Source organism: Pyrus communis, chromosome 8 (genome assembly GCF_041283825.1).
Source record: "Pyrus communis isolate YQ-2024b chromosome 8, ASM4128382v1, whole genome shotgun sequence".
Lineage (NCBI taxonomy): Eukaryota > Viridiplantae > Streptophyta > Magnoliopsida > Rosales > Rosaceae > Pyrus > Pyrus communis.
In genome coordinates this window covers 14,497,584-14,514,757 of record NC_142572.1, presented here as the reverse complement: position 1 = coordinate 14,514,757, position 17,174 = coordinate 14,497,584, and the positions used below count along the sequence as shown (strand labels likewise).

At 38.9% G+C, this 17,174-nt stretch overlaps 2 protein-coding genes across 2 annotated transcripts; one reads left to right on the top strand and one right to left on the bottom strand.

The window, feature by feature from the left end:
* The first annotated feature begins 6,881 nt into the window (after positions 1 to 6,881).
* On the top strand, positions 6,882 to 11,789 carry LOC137717026 (putative disease resistance RPP13-like protein 1). Its single transcript, XM_088698543.1, has one exon. The coding sequence runs from the start codon at positions 7,059 to 7,061 to the stop codon at positions 11,718 to 11,720; it is 4,662 nt and encodes a 1,553-aa protein (XP_088554669.1). The 5' UTR covers positions 6,882 to 7,058; the 3' UTR covers positions 11,721 to 11,789.
* A 1,777-nt stretch (positions 11,790 to 13,566) lies between these two features.
* LOC137718759 (plasma membrane ATPase 4) lies at positions 13,567 to 15,526 on the bottom strand. The gene is made up of 4 exons (XM_088698544.1): positions 15,330 to 15,526; positions 14,332 to 14,514; positions 14,065 to 14,225; positions 13,567 to 13,886 (listed from the first exon to the last, which is right to left on the bottom strand). The coding sequence occupies exons 1-4, from the start codon at positions 15,381 to 15,383 to the stop codon at positions 13,790 to 13,792; spliced, it is 495 nt and encodes a 164-aa protein (XP_088554670.1). The 5' UTR covers positions 15,384 to 15,526; the 3' UTR covers positions 13,567 to 13,789.
* Positions 15,527 to 17,174: the final 1,648 nt, after the last annotated feature.

Below are 17,174 nucleotides of genomic sequence, written 5' to 3'. Positions count from 1 at the left end.
AGCTCGTTTAGATATGATTTTAAAAGGACTGAAAAGTTTTTTTGTTGAAAATGTTTTTAGAATCTATCTTTAGTAAAAATGCAAGTGAATCCTGGAAAAAATACTTAAAGTGCTTCCTGGAAGAAGCATATAATTGGTGCTTCTTGCAGAAAATACTTCAAGTACTTTTGAAACACAAAACCATTCTCTAAAATCGTTTTTTCTTTTGCTCAAATACGAATTCAATTAAGAAACAGTACTATTGCTCCACTACTGAAACTAGCTTACGAAATTGAACTTGAAAAGGAGTGATTGAAAAAGCCTTACACATGAGAGAGCGAGCGTGTGAGGAGAAATTAGTTATGAGTCAGGTAGAATGCATTTGTATAAGAGAGAGCGTGTGCCGAAAAAAAAAAAAAAAAAACTAGTTATTAGTTTTCAAGAATGCAGTTAAGGGAAAATTAAAATTAGGGAAAATTTGAAATAGGTCCAATTTTATAGACTACCTTTTGAAATAGGTCCAATTTTTAGTGACTTTTGACTTTTGAAATAGGTCTAATTTTTAATTACTTTGGACCTATTTCAAAAAAACCCCAATTAATTATTACTCATCGAAAATGCACTTGTACATAAGAGAGTATGTGCAAAAAAACTAGTTATTAGTTATCGAGAACGCAATTAAAGAAGGAAAAATAGGTGAGAAACATTGAAGAGTGGCAGAGTCCATAAAACGCTTTGTCTGAATTACTCTTTTTTTGTCATTTGAAATTTTGAGACGTCTTTGTCATAATTTTGTCCACAAGGGAAAAACACTTTTCTCTTGGGCTTATTTTTAACAACGCGCTACCTGAAACTCGATTTTAATCTCATTTTATCCCTTGTAACTCAAAAATCGTTATTTTATTTCCCGAAACTCAAAATTCGCTCGACTTTGTCTCATGAAACTTGATTTTGGATCCTATTTTGCTCCCTAAAAATCAAAAGTTGTTATTTTACTCTATAAAACTCAAAATTCATTCCACATTGCCTTAATTATGTTAATTCTGTTATGTGGGATGTTAACATGTAGTGGTGAATTTTAATATTTTCTGTTAATTTCGTCATTTTACTCTATAAAATTCAATTTTAATATTTTTGGATTGTTGGATACTGACATGTTATTTCATTAGCACATGCAACATAGTCTTATTGAATGGTGAGTTCCACATATGTTTAAGGGATGACTTTTGAGTTTCAGGGAGAAAAAGGAGTCCACAAGTCAAGTGGAAAGAATTTTGAGAATAAAATGGTGATTTTGAGTTGCAGAGGATAAAGTAAAATTAAAATTAAATTTCATAAAGCGTAGTTAAAAATAAGCATTTCTTTTGATCAAATATAAAATTAAATTAATAAACTCCATTAGTGCTCCTGACACACCCCGACCGAGATCGGAGCGTGCTGGCCGTCACACAAAGGTGACGTAGCCATGTGCGCGTGCGGAAGCTAATAAGTAGTAATATAAAAGTACGAATAATTAAAAACTAGCATACAAGTACTAGAATAAGTGCTAGTTAGTGCGATACAAATTCAGAGCAGGTCTATAGCAGTCCAAATAAAACAACAACAGTAGTACGCCCGAAGGCGACCCTACAATGGGGAGTGTCTGTCAGAACGCCGAAAAGCTCTCAAGGGAAACCACCGCAACGGCTAAGCAACTAGAACCTGGAGGGGCGCAAAACAAAAGCGTGAGTGGGCAAAAACAAAGCTCTTTTAAAACCATTTAGCAAAATACAATCTAACCCCTCGCCGTAAAACCTGTATACTTCCCAGAAAATAAATATATATACGTATGTATAGATATGCCAAACATGCTCAGGGGTATATCATTCATGCTCAATATATACCATGTCAAAATCTCATAATGATATGCAAGTGCTCAGGTATGAGTCATATCAATCACACAATCCTCTGGCAGCCGGAGTCACCTAACGTGACCTGTACGGCTGCATATAGAGCTCAAATCTCAACTCCACATCTAAACCTGCCCACGAGTCGGAACCACCTAAAGGGGTCTGTACGACAGGCCTGGGTGTAACACGTATATACGCTCTAGTGCTACGATCACGTGAGGGCTGTGCGAATAATCGCGGGTCACCTACGAGTCGGAACCACCTACTGTGGTCTGTACGACAAGCCTATGCACCTAGCTTGGATCCAAGCTGAGCGTATGGTGCGGGAGGTGAACAACACGTGAAGGACTGTGCCCTACTCTGGGCGGGAGCACTAACACCGGGGGTGCAGGTTATGAGCTCTCTAAGCATCTCTATCCACTATTTAATGCAATCGTTAATTAACGCTTACCTGGCACTTACCTATGCCTCCACAGCACCCACATATAAATATATATGACATATGCATATGTATATATATGCCACAAATAATGCATGCAATGATGCATAAACGATAATAATAAAGTGCATGGCATAATGTAAATAACCCTTTTTAATCAAATTCTGGGAATATAAATGTATATAGGTATATACGGAAAACAAAAGCCCACTCACTGGTATGTAGAAGGGTCGTAGCCCCCCTGTCTCGCATGTGCACGCTCGTCCTCTGGGTACGTGTCACCTAGATGCGAAACAACTATAAAAACGTTAACTTTAAAGCACATAACCCGTTTCTCGTAATAACTTCTCATACATTGCTCAAAATGGACAAATGAATATACCCACGTGCTCTACACAACCTCAAGGTCACAACCATATTTTTAGAAAAAATTTTGGACCCCGCACGCGCCCCCACGCGCCAGCACAGGCACGGACCTACGCGCCCCCCACGCGCGGCCACGTGCCAGGCACACTGACGGTGTCAACAGACGCCGTCAGGAATATTCCGTCAAACTGACGGAATATTCCGTTAAATCTAACCGGAACCGTTAACGGCGTTAGGAATATTCCGTCAGTCTGACGGAATATTCCGTCGCCTTCTTCATTCGATCGCCGGCGACGTCGCCGGCGCCGGAAACTGGGAAAACCTGCAACTTAGGTTTTCTCGCTCATTTTTCATCCTTTTTTCGTGATTCTTGGACCAAATGAAAGCCCTAGACTAGAAGAACAAGTCCCAACAAGTTTTAAGGGCTAAAACTAAGAGATTATACCTTGTCCAAAAACTCCAAGTTCGGCCAACTTCGAACCAGGCCTTCCCGACGTCCAAATTTGTCCAACGAGCTACTCCGACGCTCCTTAGGACTTCACCAACACACCTATAAGCTTCAAATGTCCAAAAACTAAGTAAATTAATGTTGCATGAACAGTGCTCAAAACGGACATCGCGATATCGACGTGAAAACGTCGAAGTTCTTACCTGAAAATGGTATATTCGTGCTCCCCTCGACCTCACGATCACAGCTGCACCCTTGGTTTCCTCGATCTGTTAGTGTTTAGGGTGGTTGTGGGTTGGTCCGTACGTATCAAGGTAACGGGGAGGGAGAGGGAGATGACAGACAGAGACAGAGAAAGGGCAGGGAGAGAGAGACAGTGAGTGTGCCTGTGTGTGTGTGGCCCAACAAATGCCACAACACACAAAACAACCAATAACGTCAAAGAAACGAACTAGGGGTAAAAATGTCCTTCCACAAGTGCGTTTTAATAATCCCGGGACGGGATGTCACAGCTCCACTATTGAAATTAGCTTACAAAATTCAACGTTAAAAGAAGCGTGTGATTGAAAAAGTCCCTTGCACTTGAGAGAGCGAGCGCGTGCAGAGAAATGAGTTTTTGATCAGCAATGTGGAAGTTATTATAAGTGATCGAGTTTATAGACATTCTAGCCGGATCCAACCTAATGATCGCATTATGGAAGTTTCAAGCTGAAGAAAAGTTTTAAATTTTTAGGATTCTTTTTTTTTCCTTCCAAATCCCTATTAATTAGTTAAATTATTTCTTTGTGGAAGTTTTTTGTCCGCTTTACTAGTATTGCTTTTGGGTCTAGTATAGAAATTAAATGAGGTTTTTTTTAGAAATATCTGCAAATCGAAAAAGAAAGAAAAAAAAAATGAAGAGGACATTGCTTCACTTGAAATTTTTTTTTTGAGAAAATTGTAGCAATGGCCTCTTAACTTTAATCTAATTGGAGCAATGGTCCCTCAACTCAAAATCCATGACCATTGATCCCTTAACTCATCCAAATGTGCAGCTATGGTCCTTTTCATCAACTCCATCAAATTTCCGTCAAAATGACTCATGTTGGAAGGATCATTGCTACAAACTCAAAATCCATGACCATTGATCCCTTAACTCATCCAAATGTGCAGTTATGGTCCTTTTCATCAACTCCATCAAATTTCCGTCAAAATGACTTATGTTGGAAGGATCATTGCTACAACTAAGCTAAAGTTGAGGGACCATTGCTACAATTTTTCATTTAGTTTTCTATATTTCCCTCTTGATTCAGCCTCACGTGCGTGGCACATGATTAATTTTGACGAAAATTTTAACGGAGTTGACGAAAATGACCATAGCTACACATTTTGATGAGTTAAGGGACCAATGGTCATGAATTTTTAGTTGAGAGACCATTGCTCCAATTGAGTTAAAGTTGAGAAATCATTGCTACAATTTCCTTTTTTTTAGAACTCCTATCAATTCTAAAATGGTGTATCATTTAAATTTTGCCCGGGGCTTAAGGACAAGCATTTTTCAATAGTTCATGAGAATCAGACGGACCGATGGTGAGAAGACAAAGGATATTATGAGGAGAACGGAGATGAATTAGAATGTAAGAAGCTATCAAAGTCTAAATGATTTTGATGAAAATGATGGTACAATTCAGATGGATCAAGACAACTAAATACAAATTTCTAGTGGCGATGAGTAGGTGAACCTCAAATATACAAATTGCCGAAATTTAATATATTTCTACTTTCTAGTGGCAATGTGTAGGGATGAGTTTTACTTTGCTTTTGCTACTAAGACTAGTTCGTAGTGTTTTTTCATTTGTCATTTTCTTAGGGGCATTGCTTTACAGTTAAAAAGTTTAATTTAATTTTGTATTTGAGCAAAAGAAAAGTGCTTTTCCCATGTGGACAAAGGACATGGGTCCTCTCCTGATCCAATTATCGGGAATTCATGAATCCGGACCGTTGAAATTTGATTTAACGATTAAAGATATTATAACTTTTAAAGTGGACCCCTGTTTGTAGCCGCTAGATCAAATTTCAACGGCCTGGATTGATGGATCCCTAGGATTAGGACAATTGGATCCGGAGAGGATCCATGTCCGTGGACAAAATCATTGTAAAGACATTCCTAATTTTCAAAAGATGAACAAAATAATTTAGACGATGCGTTTTATGAGCTCCGCCGCTCTAGTGTTTCCCACCCATGGTTCCTTCTTTAACTGCAATCTCGATAACTCATAACTAGTCTTTTTGCACGCTATCTCATATACAAGTGTATTTTTTACGACTAATAACTATTTTCTTCAACTGCATTTTAGATAACTAATAACTTGTTTGTTTTTTTGGGTTTTTTTTTCCGCACATGCTCTCTCATATACAAACTTAATAATAAACTCTATTATCGCTCCACTGCTGAAATTAGCTTACGAAATTCAACGTTAAAAGCATGTGATTGAAAAAGGCCACTTGCAGATGAAAAAGTGCGTGCAGATAAACTAGTTGTTAGTTATTGAGATTGCACTTGCAGATGAGAGAGTGTGTGCAGAAAAACTAGTTATTAGTTATTGAGAATGTACTTGAGGAAGGGAAAGTTGGTGGGAAATATTGGGAAGTGGCGGAGCCCATAAAACGTATCGTTTGAATTACTTTTTTTGTCTTTTGAAAATTTGGGATGCGCCATGATTTTGTCCACAAGGGAAATGAACTTTTCTTTTGTTTGAATTACTTTTTTTGTCTTTTGAATAAGTTAAATGATAAACTCAATTATTGTTCCACTACTGAAATTAGCTTACAAAATTCAACGTTAAAAGGAGCATGTGATTGAAAAAAGTCCCTTGTAGATGGAAGAGCGTGTGGGTGAGGAAGCTAGTTATTTGTTATTGAAAATGGACTTGCAGATGAGAAAGAGCGAGCTAAAATATAAGTTATTGGTTATCGCGAATGAAGTTGACGAAAGAATACCAAGAATGCAGTTAAAGAAGGACAAGCGAGTGGGAAACAAGAGTAATGCTAGTGAAGAAAAATTATTAGTCATTGAGAATGCACTTGTATATGAGAGAATACGTGCAAAAAAACTAATTATTAGTTATCGAGAATCAGTTAAAGAAGCAAAATTATGCATCCGACCCAAAAAAATAGAAGAAAAAGTGGTGGGAAACAATTGAAAGTGGCGGAGCCCATAAAACGCGTCATCTTTTTGAAAATTTGGGACGACTTTGCCATGATTTTTATCCACAATGGAAAAATACTTTTCTTTTGCTAAATGTAAAATTAAATTAAACTTTTTAGCTGTAAGGCAATGCCCCTAAGAAAATGATAAATGAAAAAATGAACTCATCTTTTAGTAGCAAAAGCAGAGTAAAACTCATCCCTACACACCAAACTCTTCATCTTTCAGATTCCGATCGGACAACGACACAGTTGTGACCATGGGTGAGTTGGCAAGCAGAGCTTTTCTCTCATCTTTCCTCTTTGTTTTGTTTGACCGGATGGATCGCATTTTCCCTCACTCAAAAAAACTAATCACACTCTTTAATTAAAAAGAAAAATAAAAAGAAATATTAGTTAAAAATTTGGATGGTCAATTATTGAAGTGGCAAAGTCATTTTGCAATCAAGAATGGTAGTTGTATAGTATTGCCCCAATCCCAGCAGGTAAAAGTGTCGTTCCAAAAAACCGCGTTGCATTTTCCCAACTGGCCGACCCCATAAACCGCGTTGCATTTTTCCACTTTAATATTTTAGGATCAAAACAAAACTGATTGAAAAATCCCATGTGGAAAAAGTTGACGGATGTCTGAACGATCTGAAAGCTCTGAACTAGTAGCAAAGCGTCATTCAAGCAAAACTAGCTCATCCCCACAACCCAAACTCTTTCTTCACCTTTCAGATTCCTATCCGACGGCGACTCAGTTGTGACCATGGCTGAGTTGGTGGGCGGAGCTTTGCTCTCTTCTTTCCTCAATGTTTTGTTCGACCGGATGGCTTCCCGTCGCTTCCTCGATTTCATCTCTGGGAAGAAAAACGACAACGAACTGCTCATGAGGAAGTTGAAGCTCAAGTTGCTCACTGCTAGCAAGCTGGTTGACGATGCTGAGGAGAAGCAGAAGAAAACACCGGAGGTGAGGAGGTGGCTCGACGACCTCAAAGATGCTATCTACTGTGTAGGAGAGTTGCTGGACGAGATCAACACTGAAGCTCTTCGACGCCAGCTGGAAGGTGACGATGAGCATTCTCCTGCAGCTAGCAGCAGCACAAGCTGGATCACGAGATCAGTATTCAAGTCTTCTTCTCCGTCCGATGAATTTCACGACTCTCTTGAACCGAAGATATCAAACATTCTGCGGGTGTTAGACCTCATTCTCAATGAAAAAGACGTTCTTGGTCTGAAAGAAGGAGTTCAACATAGACCACAAGATACAACTCGTCAAACTACTTCTCGGGTCGATGACTCTGGCGTCTTCGGAAGGGAAAAGGACAGAGAAACGATTCTTAAGTCATTGCGTTCGGATGATACTGCTGGCCCCAAGATAGGAGTGCTTCCCATCGAGGGCATGGGAGGGATCGGGAAGTCCACCCTTGCTCAACTTGTGTACAAAGATGTCAGGGATGACTTTGATGTCCAAGCATGGGTTTGTGTCGGAGAAGAACTTGATATTCTTCAAATAGCACAAACAATATATGGGAAGATCAGGGATGAAACTTGCAAGATCACAGATCTGGATCGGCTTTCTGAAAAATTGGAGGAGGTTTTGACAGGAAAAAAGTTCCTCTTCGTTCTTGATGATGTCTGGAGTGAGGATTATCTTCTTTGGGAAAACTTGATGACTCACTTCAATAGTTACGGAGTTCACGGAAGTAAGATCATTGTCACAACACGCCTCGGAGGAGTTGCATCAATCACCGGGACTCTTTCACCACATTATCTACAGGAAATATCCGAGGACGATTCTTGGTCGTTATTTGCAAAGCATGCCTTCACGGAAGACAGTGTTATTCCTGCCCATCCGCATCTTGAAGCCATTGGAAGGCAAATTGTTAAGAAGTGTCAAGGCCTTCCTTTAGCTATAAAATCAATGGGGGGCCTGTTACGCTCTGTTTTGAATCCAAAGGAATGGGAAAAGATATTGAAGAGCGACTTATGGGAGTTGCCAAATGATAAGGTTTTGCCGGCTCTATGGTTAAGTTACCAATATCTACCTCCGCATCTCAAACGTTGTTTTGCTTATTGTGCAATATTTCCTAAAGGTTACAGATTTCAATCTTCAACGTTAATTTCATGGTGGATGGCTGAAGACTTCTTACAACCCCACGGGAAGGAGGCATTGGAAGATGTTGGAAGTGATTACTTTGATATTCTAGTATCAAGGTCTTTCTTTCAACATTCAAAAGACAAGTATGGGGAGTCATATTTCACCATGCATGACCTTATCAATGATTTAGCAAAGTTTGTATCTGGAGAGTTTTGTTTGAGATTGGAGGACGACCATCTGACAGTCGACAGAAATATACGCAGAGTTCGTCATGTTTCTTCCATGAACTTCTGCAATCAAAGAACTCAGAATCTTGGGGCGCTATATGATGCTAAGCATTTGCACGGCTTTCTACGACTACATTCCGTACATTTTTTTGGATTGGGAAACAAACTGATTGATCTATTGCTAGTTCTACCATATTTAAGAGTGCTCAATTTACAAGGTGGGAGTATTGTTGAGTTACCTAGTTCAATTGGCGACTTAAAACAATTAAGGCATTTGGACGTGTCTTGGACTTCCATAACAGAATTACCTGATAAGGTGTGCAACTTGTACAATTTACAGACCTTGTTATTGGAAGCTTGTCATCGGCTGATTCAACTACCTTCCGAATTGGGGAGACTAATCAACTTGCGCCATCTCAATATCAGAGGAACAAACATCAAACAGATGCCTGCAGGGATGTGTAACTTCAAAAATCTCCAGACATTAAGCGATTTTGTGGTGGACAAACAAACAGGTCAAAGGATTGGAGAGTTAAAAGAGCTTCAGCATTTGTGCCAAGATCTTACAATCTCAGGAGTTGGTAACATTGACCATGAGGGGAATGCTTTGGAAGCAGATATCATGAGCAACAAGGAGTATCTGGACAGACTTGTTTTGACATGGCGAAGAGGTGATGATGATACTAGTAATCATGATCCAGAAAATGACAGAGAAGTGCTCAACAAGCTCCAACCTCATACAAACCTCAAACAAATTAAGATTAGATCTTATGGGGGTTTAGAATTTCCAGGTTGGTTAGCAGATCCATCTTTCTCTAAACTATCTCATATTGTACTTAAAGATTGCAAACATTGCCGCTTATTGCCACCACTTGGGCAACTACGCTTCCTCAAGGATCTTTGTATTCGAGGGATAAATAACGTGGTGGAGATAGATAGCGAGTTTTACGGTAATGATTCACTTGCTCCGTTTAGTTCTCTAGAAAAATTGTGCTTGCGAGAGATGTGGAACTGCCAAAAGTGGTTATATTATGATGGAAGCAGAGGCAACACCACAATACTGTTTCCTAATCTTCGTAAGCTTGAACTGAGCAGATGTCCTAAGCTAACTGAGATAGTACCTTTGGAGAAGCTGCCAAGGCTTGAAAGGGTAAACTTGAGGCACCTGAAATCCTTCAGCGGTTCACTTGCACATGTGGAATCTGAATGCCCTAAATTCCTCTCCCTCGTTCACTTGGAAATAGAAATCTGCCCAAATTTTGTATGTTTTCCAGATGGAGGGATGGATGCACCCAAATTGGAGGAGCTGCATATCTTTGCATGCAAGAAATTGAGGTCGTTGCCAGAACAAATGCATACCCTTCTACCGTCTCTTCGGATATTGAAAGTGTTTGACTGTCCAGAAGTGGAATCATATTACGATGGAAGCAGAGGCAACACCACAATACTGTTTCCTAATCTTTGTGAGCTTGAACTGGGCACATGTCCCAAGCTAACTGAGATAGTACCGTTGGAGAAGCTGCCAAGGCTTGAAAGGGTAAAATTGTGGGACCTGAAATCCTTCAGCGGTTCACTTGCACATGTGGAATCTGAATGCCCTAAATTCCTTTCCCTCGTTCACTTGGAAATAGAAAACTGCCCAAATTTTGTATGTTTTCCAGATGGAGGGATGGATGCACCCAAATTGGAGGAGCTGCGTATATCTCAATGCAAGAAATTGAGGTCGTTGCCAGAACAAATGCATACCCTTCTACCGTCTCTTCGGATATTGAAAGTGTTTGACTGTCCAGAAGTGGAATCATATTACGATGGAAGCAGAGGCAATACCACAATACTGTTTCCTAATCTTCGTAAGCTTGAACTGAGCAGATGTCCCAAGCTGACTGAGATATTACCGTTGGAGAAGCTGCCAAGGCTTGAAAGGGTAAAATTGTGGGACCTGAAATCCTTCAGCAGTTCACTTGCACATGTGGAATCTGAATGCCCTAAATTCCTCTCCCTCGTTCACTTGGAAATAGAAATCTGCCCAAATTTTGTATGTTTTCCAGATGGAGGGATGGATGCACCCAAATTGGAGGAGCTGCGTATCTCTCAATGCAAGAAATTGAGGTCGTTGCCAGAACAAATGCATACCCTTCTACCGTCTCTTCGGATATTGAAAGTGTTTGACTGTCCAGAAGTGGAATCATATTACGATGGAAACAGAGGCAACACCACAATACTGTTTCCTAATCTTTGTGAGCTTGAACTGAGCAGATGTCCCAAGCTAACTGAGATAGTACCGTTGGAGAAGCTGCCAAGGCTTGAAAGGGTAAAATTGAGGCACCTGGAATCCTTCAGCGGTTCACTTGCACATGTGGAATCTGAATGCCCTAAATTCCTCTCCCTCGTTCACTTGGGAATAGAAAACTGCCCAAATTTTGTATGTTTTCCAGATGGAGGGATGGATGCACCCAAATTGAAGGAGCTGTGTATCTCTGAATGCAAGAAATTGAGGTCGTTGCCAGAACAAATGCATACCCTTCTACCATCTTTTCAGAAATTGAGAGTGTTCAGCTGTCCAGAAGTGGAGCCATTTCCTCAAGGAGTGTTGCTGTCAAATTTACAAGACCTTTCAAATTTACAAGACCTTTCTTTTGAGTGTTGTAGAAAACTCGCCGCAAACCGCTCACTGTGGGGTTTAACAAGACTCAACTCTCTTAGAAAGTTGGAAATCTTCTTCACTGAAGAAGGTGGAGAAGAAATGGGATGTTCGTTTCCGGATGAGGGGCTCCTGCCCACCGCTCTCACTCATCTCGCCATCCACAAACATCCGAATCTTACAACCATCCAAGGCAAGGTGTTGAGACAACTCACCTCTCTTCAATACCTCAGAATACAAGGATGCCCTGAGGTCCAGTGCTTTCTTGAAGAAGCGCCAAAATCTCTGGAAGGCTTGATTATTTTTGAGTGCCCTAATATCAGGTGCTTGCCAGGAGAATGGCTTCCCACGTCTCTTTCTCTACTGCATATATGGAGGTGTCCGCTGCTAGAAGAACGATTCCGGAGAGAGACAGGGGAAGATTGGCCCAAGATTGCTCACATCCGCAGCGTGATCATGTAATAGATGTTCTTGTTATAGACACGGGAAGATTGGCCCAAGATTGTAGCTATATTATAGATGTTCTTGAAATTGGCTCTCTCTTTCTCTCTCTCTCTCTCTCTCTCAGGTGTAAGTGTATATCCAGCAGCACATGCTCTTGTTGTGCAGTGTTGAATTTGCCACAAACTCTTCCTAATGCAACAACAAAGGGGGAGCTGGTATAGCCCTTGTTGTTTTGCGATGGAGTAGTACTGTGTACATGATTACTAGGCTAAAACAATTTCATTAGCAGATCCCAATTTCATTCAAAACGCAAAGCTTAAATCCAACTACTGCTAAAATAAAACCACACCAAAAACTAAAAAGAATCATAAAATCGAAAAAACCCAAGAAATTCGAAGTTTTACGCTTTCAATTTGCGAAAAACAAGAACAAGCAGTATAATTTGTGGCCAAGGATGTGTAAAAATATGGTTTAAACAAATCATCAAACATCTGGTGTGCATCGAGCACCAACCGCGAGGCTTTTGCCATCTAAACGATGCCGCTGCCATTTTTTCCCTCGCTTTCTAGGCTATGTACTTCTGACTGAAGGAAACTGACTCACTGGTTGTTGTTTTAACAGTGAGTCGTGACTGATATTAGACGACATATCGTTTTAAGGGTCTCAAAGTTAAATTGGGGGATTAGCTTATGATGCGTGGACCCGGATCACCTCTAAACTATGCTGATCATTCTTGTTATACAGATAAATTTCTTATCCGGACGTAAATGTTAAAATTTCTTTCGAGGCCATCATTCTATTTGTTACGCTTTAGGATGAAAGTTGCATCTTAACTTCGCTTGACTGTTGCTTTCATAATTTTTTTTCTTTTTCAATTTTGGACCTAATTTTAGACATGATTGCTTCTTTTTGTGTATTAAGAGATTCTACAAGCTTAAGCTTTATGATTGAACTCTCAGAATGTTCAGTGACTGAAATGTAAAACCTAAGTGAGGAATTGGTGTTGATCAACTGGAAAGATAGACCATGTGACAAAATTGATATCGGCATAAAAAATCAAACATTAAAATCCGAATAAGAGACGAACTACTTTGTTGTATATATTGTTTAATTAGAATCAATTACTCCGGAATCATCTCCACGATTATTGCATATATTATAGAAATGTAATTTCTAATTGTAACTTGTGTAGGATTCCTATCTAAAAAGGAATTGATATTGTGAAAACTACCAAAATGGAGTATGGTAGGGGTAGAGGAAATTTTCGATGGAGCGATGAAATGCATAGCGATCGAAAAGTACTCTATATATTATAGTGATTTATATAAAGTAATACAAAGAATCATATTTCTACGCATATTAAACAATTGCCTCTATTTGGTTTGTCATCTCCACTCCTCGTTTGAAGTTGTTACAATTTTTTTAAAATCCTTTCTAGGGTAGGAAATATGAGAAAGGTTGCTTTTTTGCTTAAGATTGAACAATAATAAGAATTGAACCATGTGGGCTGCCCTATATTCAAACAAATTAATATATACCTCACGCCCAGAACTCAAGGTAAATATTTTTAGTACATATTTTCGTGTCTAGAGCGTCACGTTTCAAGTTGAGGTTAAGACTGGGAAGCCGATAAGATTAAACATGATTGTACTGCTGTGAATAGATTATTGCGTATACAATAATACAGCTACAATAATTTAGTATCAAACTCGTCTTTCTTGAGAACCTACTGTAAAAATTCCAACACGAGTTTTGCAAATTTCATATTGGATCCTTCCTTGTTACTTGTTTTGTAGTATCCTACTCTGTACAGGAAATAATGCAAAAGCATACGCAGCAGCTTTCACATTGAAAAGCCGACATGTGAGTAAAAACAACCAAACTGTAAACTTCATGTTATTTGGCTACAAAAGAGGATAATCCTCTGCCCAAATTTAACATCAAAAGTAAACTAGTTGCAACCTAATCTAAAGACACAAGGTTATTGCCAAGCGCTTCATCATCATCGTCATTAATTTTTGCTACTCGCTCTTCACTTCAAGGTACAAACTTAAGTCTCTCTCTGTGTTTCCCTTTTGAAAAGCTCATCAAACTGTATAATGTTGTTGAATTGTATCGATGTCAAGTCCTTTCAGCTTCACAACTGACTCAACATGACCCTTCAGCATATACAACTCCCGAAGCCTGCAACAAAAACGAAAAGCTCTTTTAGAACTCAATTCTCACGTGGAACAAGTCCAACCAGCAAAGGAAAACAATGCAAGATGAAGCATTTTCCAGGAAACAAGAAACAGAACCGGCAGACATCATTACGGAGACAAGCATGATTCTATATCTATGTATGAGTGCAAATGGTCCTTACCTTGCAACCTCAGCCCTCCGCTTCGCTTGTTCTGCAATCTCGGAAAGCTCCCTGTAACTGTTCTTCTCATTGAAAAGGTTGTTCGTTTCAGGTGGCTGAAGACCGTGAAGGGTCCTCTGTGCTGCAGCCCACTGTGCTTCTCTCTCCTCTTTCCCATAAATCTTTCTTTGTAGTGAAGGCAATATGGTGGGAAGACACAATAAAGTAAATTGTGGCAAGAAACATGAATCTAACTTATATTGTTGAGTAGCGCGGAATGCAACATACCTTATTCTCCAAAAGATTATTCCACGCTTTTCCGCTTTGAATGTATCGGATTGCGAATTTAAGAAAGTCAAGAGGGACATATGTCACTATACTGTGAAGCCAGATGACACCAGCCCACCCCCAGCCAGCTCCTTTTATCCGTGCAAAACACCAGTTTGCATAGACTGCTATGAGAGTTGCAACCTGCCATTTTGCGGAAAGAGTTATTATAAGAAAAAAAGGGAATATTATTTCGTCATACGCATACCAGAGCAACCAATTGAAACATCAAACAGGTTTTTAACCTCGCTAACAGAGTAACATTCTTACTTTGAAAATGTACAAATTTCTAGATTAATCACCTTAACATTATTGGAAATTACTACAAATTATAAAACTTCAACACATCCAGGTTTATGTGTGTCTATCCAGCAGAACATGCTCTTGTTATGCAGTGTTGAATTTGCCACAAACTCTTCCTAATGCAACAACAAAGGGGGAGCTGCTATAGCCCTTGTTGTTTTGCGATAGAGTAGGTACTGGGTACATGATTACTAGGCTAAAACAAGAGCAAATTTGATTTCTTCAATTTGTTTATTCGAATGTATATGTATAACCTTGCTCATTATCATTGTACGTATCATGTCGACTACAAATTCGATTAATGTCTGGCACTGTCAAGAACAAAAGTGAAGACTTTCCATTCTGCATCGCATGATCCCAGTCAAACTTTAATCATTAGCAGATCCCAATTTCACTCTAAACACAAAGCTTAAATCCAATTACTGCTCAAATAAAACCATATTACCAAAAACTAGAAAGAATCATAAAATCGAAAAAACCCAAGACATTCAAAGTTTTACGCTTTCAATTTACGAAAAACAAGAACAAGCAGTATAATTTATCGCAAAGGATGTGTAAAAATCTGGTTTAGACAAATCATCAAACATCTGGTGTGCATCGAGCACCCAATCTCAGAGAAAATCGAGAGGGAGAGAGAGAGAGAGAGAGAGGGTTACTTGGGGGATTGCATCGAGCACCCATCTGGTGTGCCCAACTGTAGCTCCCCCCATCGAATAGTGCAGACATTAACGGCGAAGCCCAACCCTTCGGCGTTGAACCGGGCGGCTTTTGGCACGTCCTTGTGCAGCTGCAGTAGCAACCTAAAAGACACAGCTGCCATTTGTTCCCTCGCTGTCTAGGCTACGTACTGCTGACTCACTGATCGTCGTTTTAACTTGGAGTCGTGACTGATATTTTGGACATGTCCTTCTGAGGGTCTCAAAGTTCACAACTTAAATTGGGGATTGGCATACGATGCATCGGCCCGGATATACATACAAGCTTATATTGGTCTCACCTCTCAACTGTTATGATAATTCTTGTTATACAAAATAATTTCTTATCCGGACGTTAATGTTAAAATTTCGTTCAAGTTCATTCATTCAGTTTGTCACATTGTAGAATGAAAGTTGCGTCTTAGCTTCCCTCGACTCATGTTTTCATAATTTTTTTTTTTTTCAATTTTTGACCTAATCTTAGACATAACTGCTTCTTTTAGGGTATTAAGAGATTCTAGAAGCTTATGTTTTATGATTGAACTCTCAAAGTGTTTGGTGACTGAAATCTAAAACCTAAGTGAGAAATTTGTGTTGATTAATTGGAAAGATAGACGATATGACAAAATTGATGTCCACACGAAAAATCAGATATTAGTGTTTGGATAAGAGATGAATTGCTTCGTTGTACATATTGTTAAATTAGAGTTAATTACTTAGGAATCATCTCCGTGATTATTGCATGTATTATAGAAATGTAATTCTAATTGTAACTTGTGTAGGATTTCTATCTAAATAGGAAGAGGAATTGATATGACTCTACATATATTATAGTGTTTTGTATAAATTAATAAAAAGAGTCATATTTCTACACATATTAAACATTTGCTTATATTTGTATTGTATTCTTCTCCTACCTATGGAGCTCTAGTGTTTGTTTCTTTAACTCTTCATCTCTATCCCAATTGTTGAAACACTACCACCACACTTCTCTTTACTCAGGGGCAATTGAACCAAGTGATTACTACATCAAACGCATAATTGCTGGTTTTTGTGTTGCTCTTAAATTTGTTGTTATGTTTCTTGGGTAGCAGTGGAACATCACAGTGCATCACTCTCAAACACCCACTCTTTGGAATCGACCTTCTATGCTGGGTTTCTCGAATGTCTCTCTTATTTTGTTTTTAATGTTTTTTTTTTTTTTTTCAAAACAAATCTGATTACATCTAAAGCTTATTTGGTGTTTTTCTAAGAAAAAAATAAACGGGTTTATTGTTCTGATTTTATTTAATTGAATGAATTGCAAGTTAATTAATTTGTTCCTTTTATGGACCAAGAATGTAAAAGGTATGGATCTGGCAGTTTTTTTTTTTTTTTTTTTTTTTTACGAATTGAACAATGCAAAAGGCATGGTTTTAGCAAGTTGTATTGGAAGATGCAAGACACAGGGGAGGAAAAGATAAAGAAAGGTATTCATGCATTAGTGTTTAATATTGATCAAATAGTGCATGAATTGTGTGGCAAGTATGCTGGGAAGAGAAACACCGATGGAATTTGGGGATGCAAGGATTGTGGAAAAACTGAAGGTAGCACTGCGAGTTCTTAAACCGTTAAAAGAGCAAAAGAGGAGGATTTTAGTAATTAAGGGTATATCCGTACTTTCGTTCAACTTTTGGTTATAATTATCAACATCTTAAAAAGGTGGTTATAATTCGATAGAGGGATCAAATTTTGGTTATTTTTCCAAATTTCCCTTTAACTTTAACTCAATTGAAGCAATGGTCGCTCAACTAAAAATTCATTACC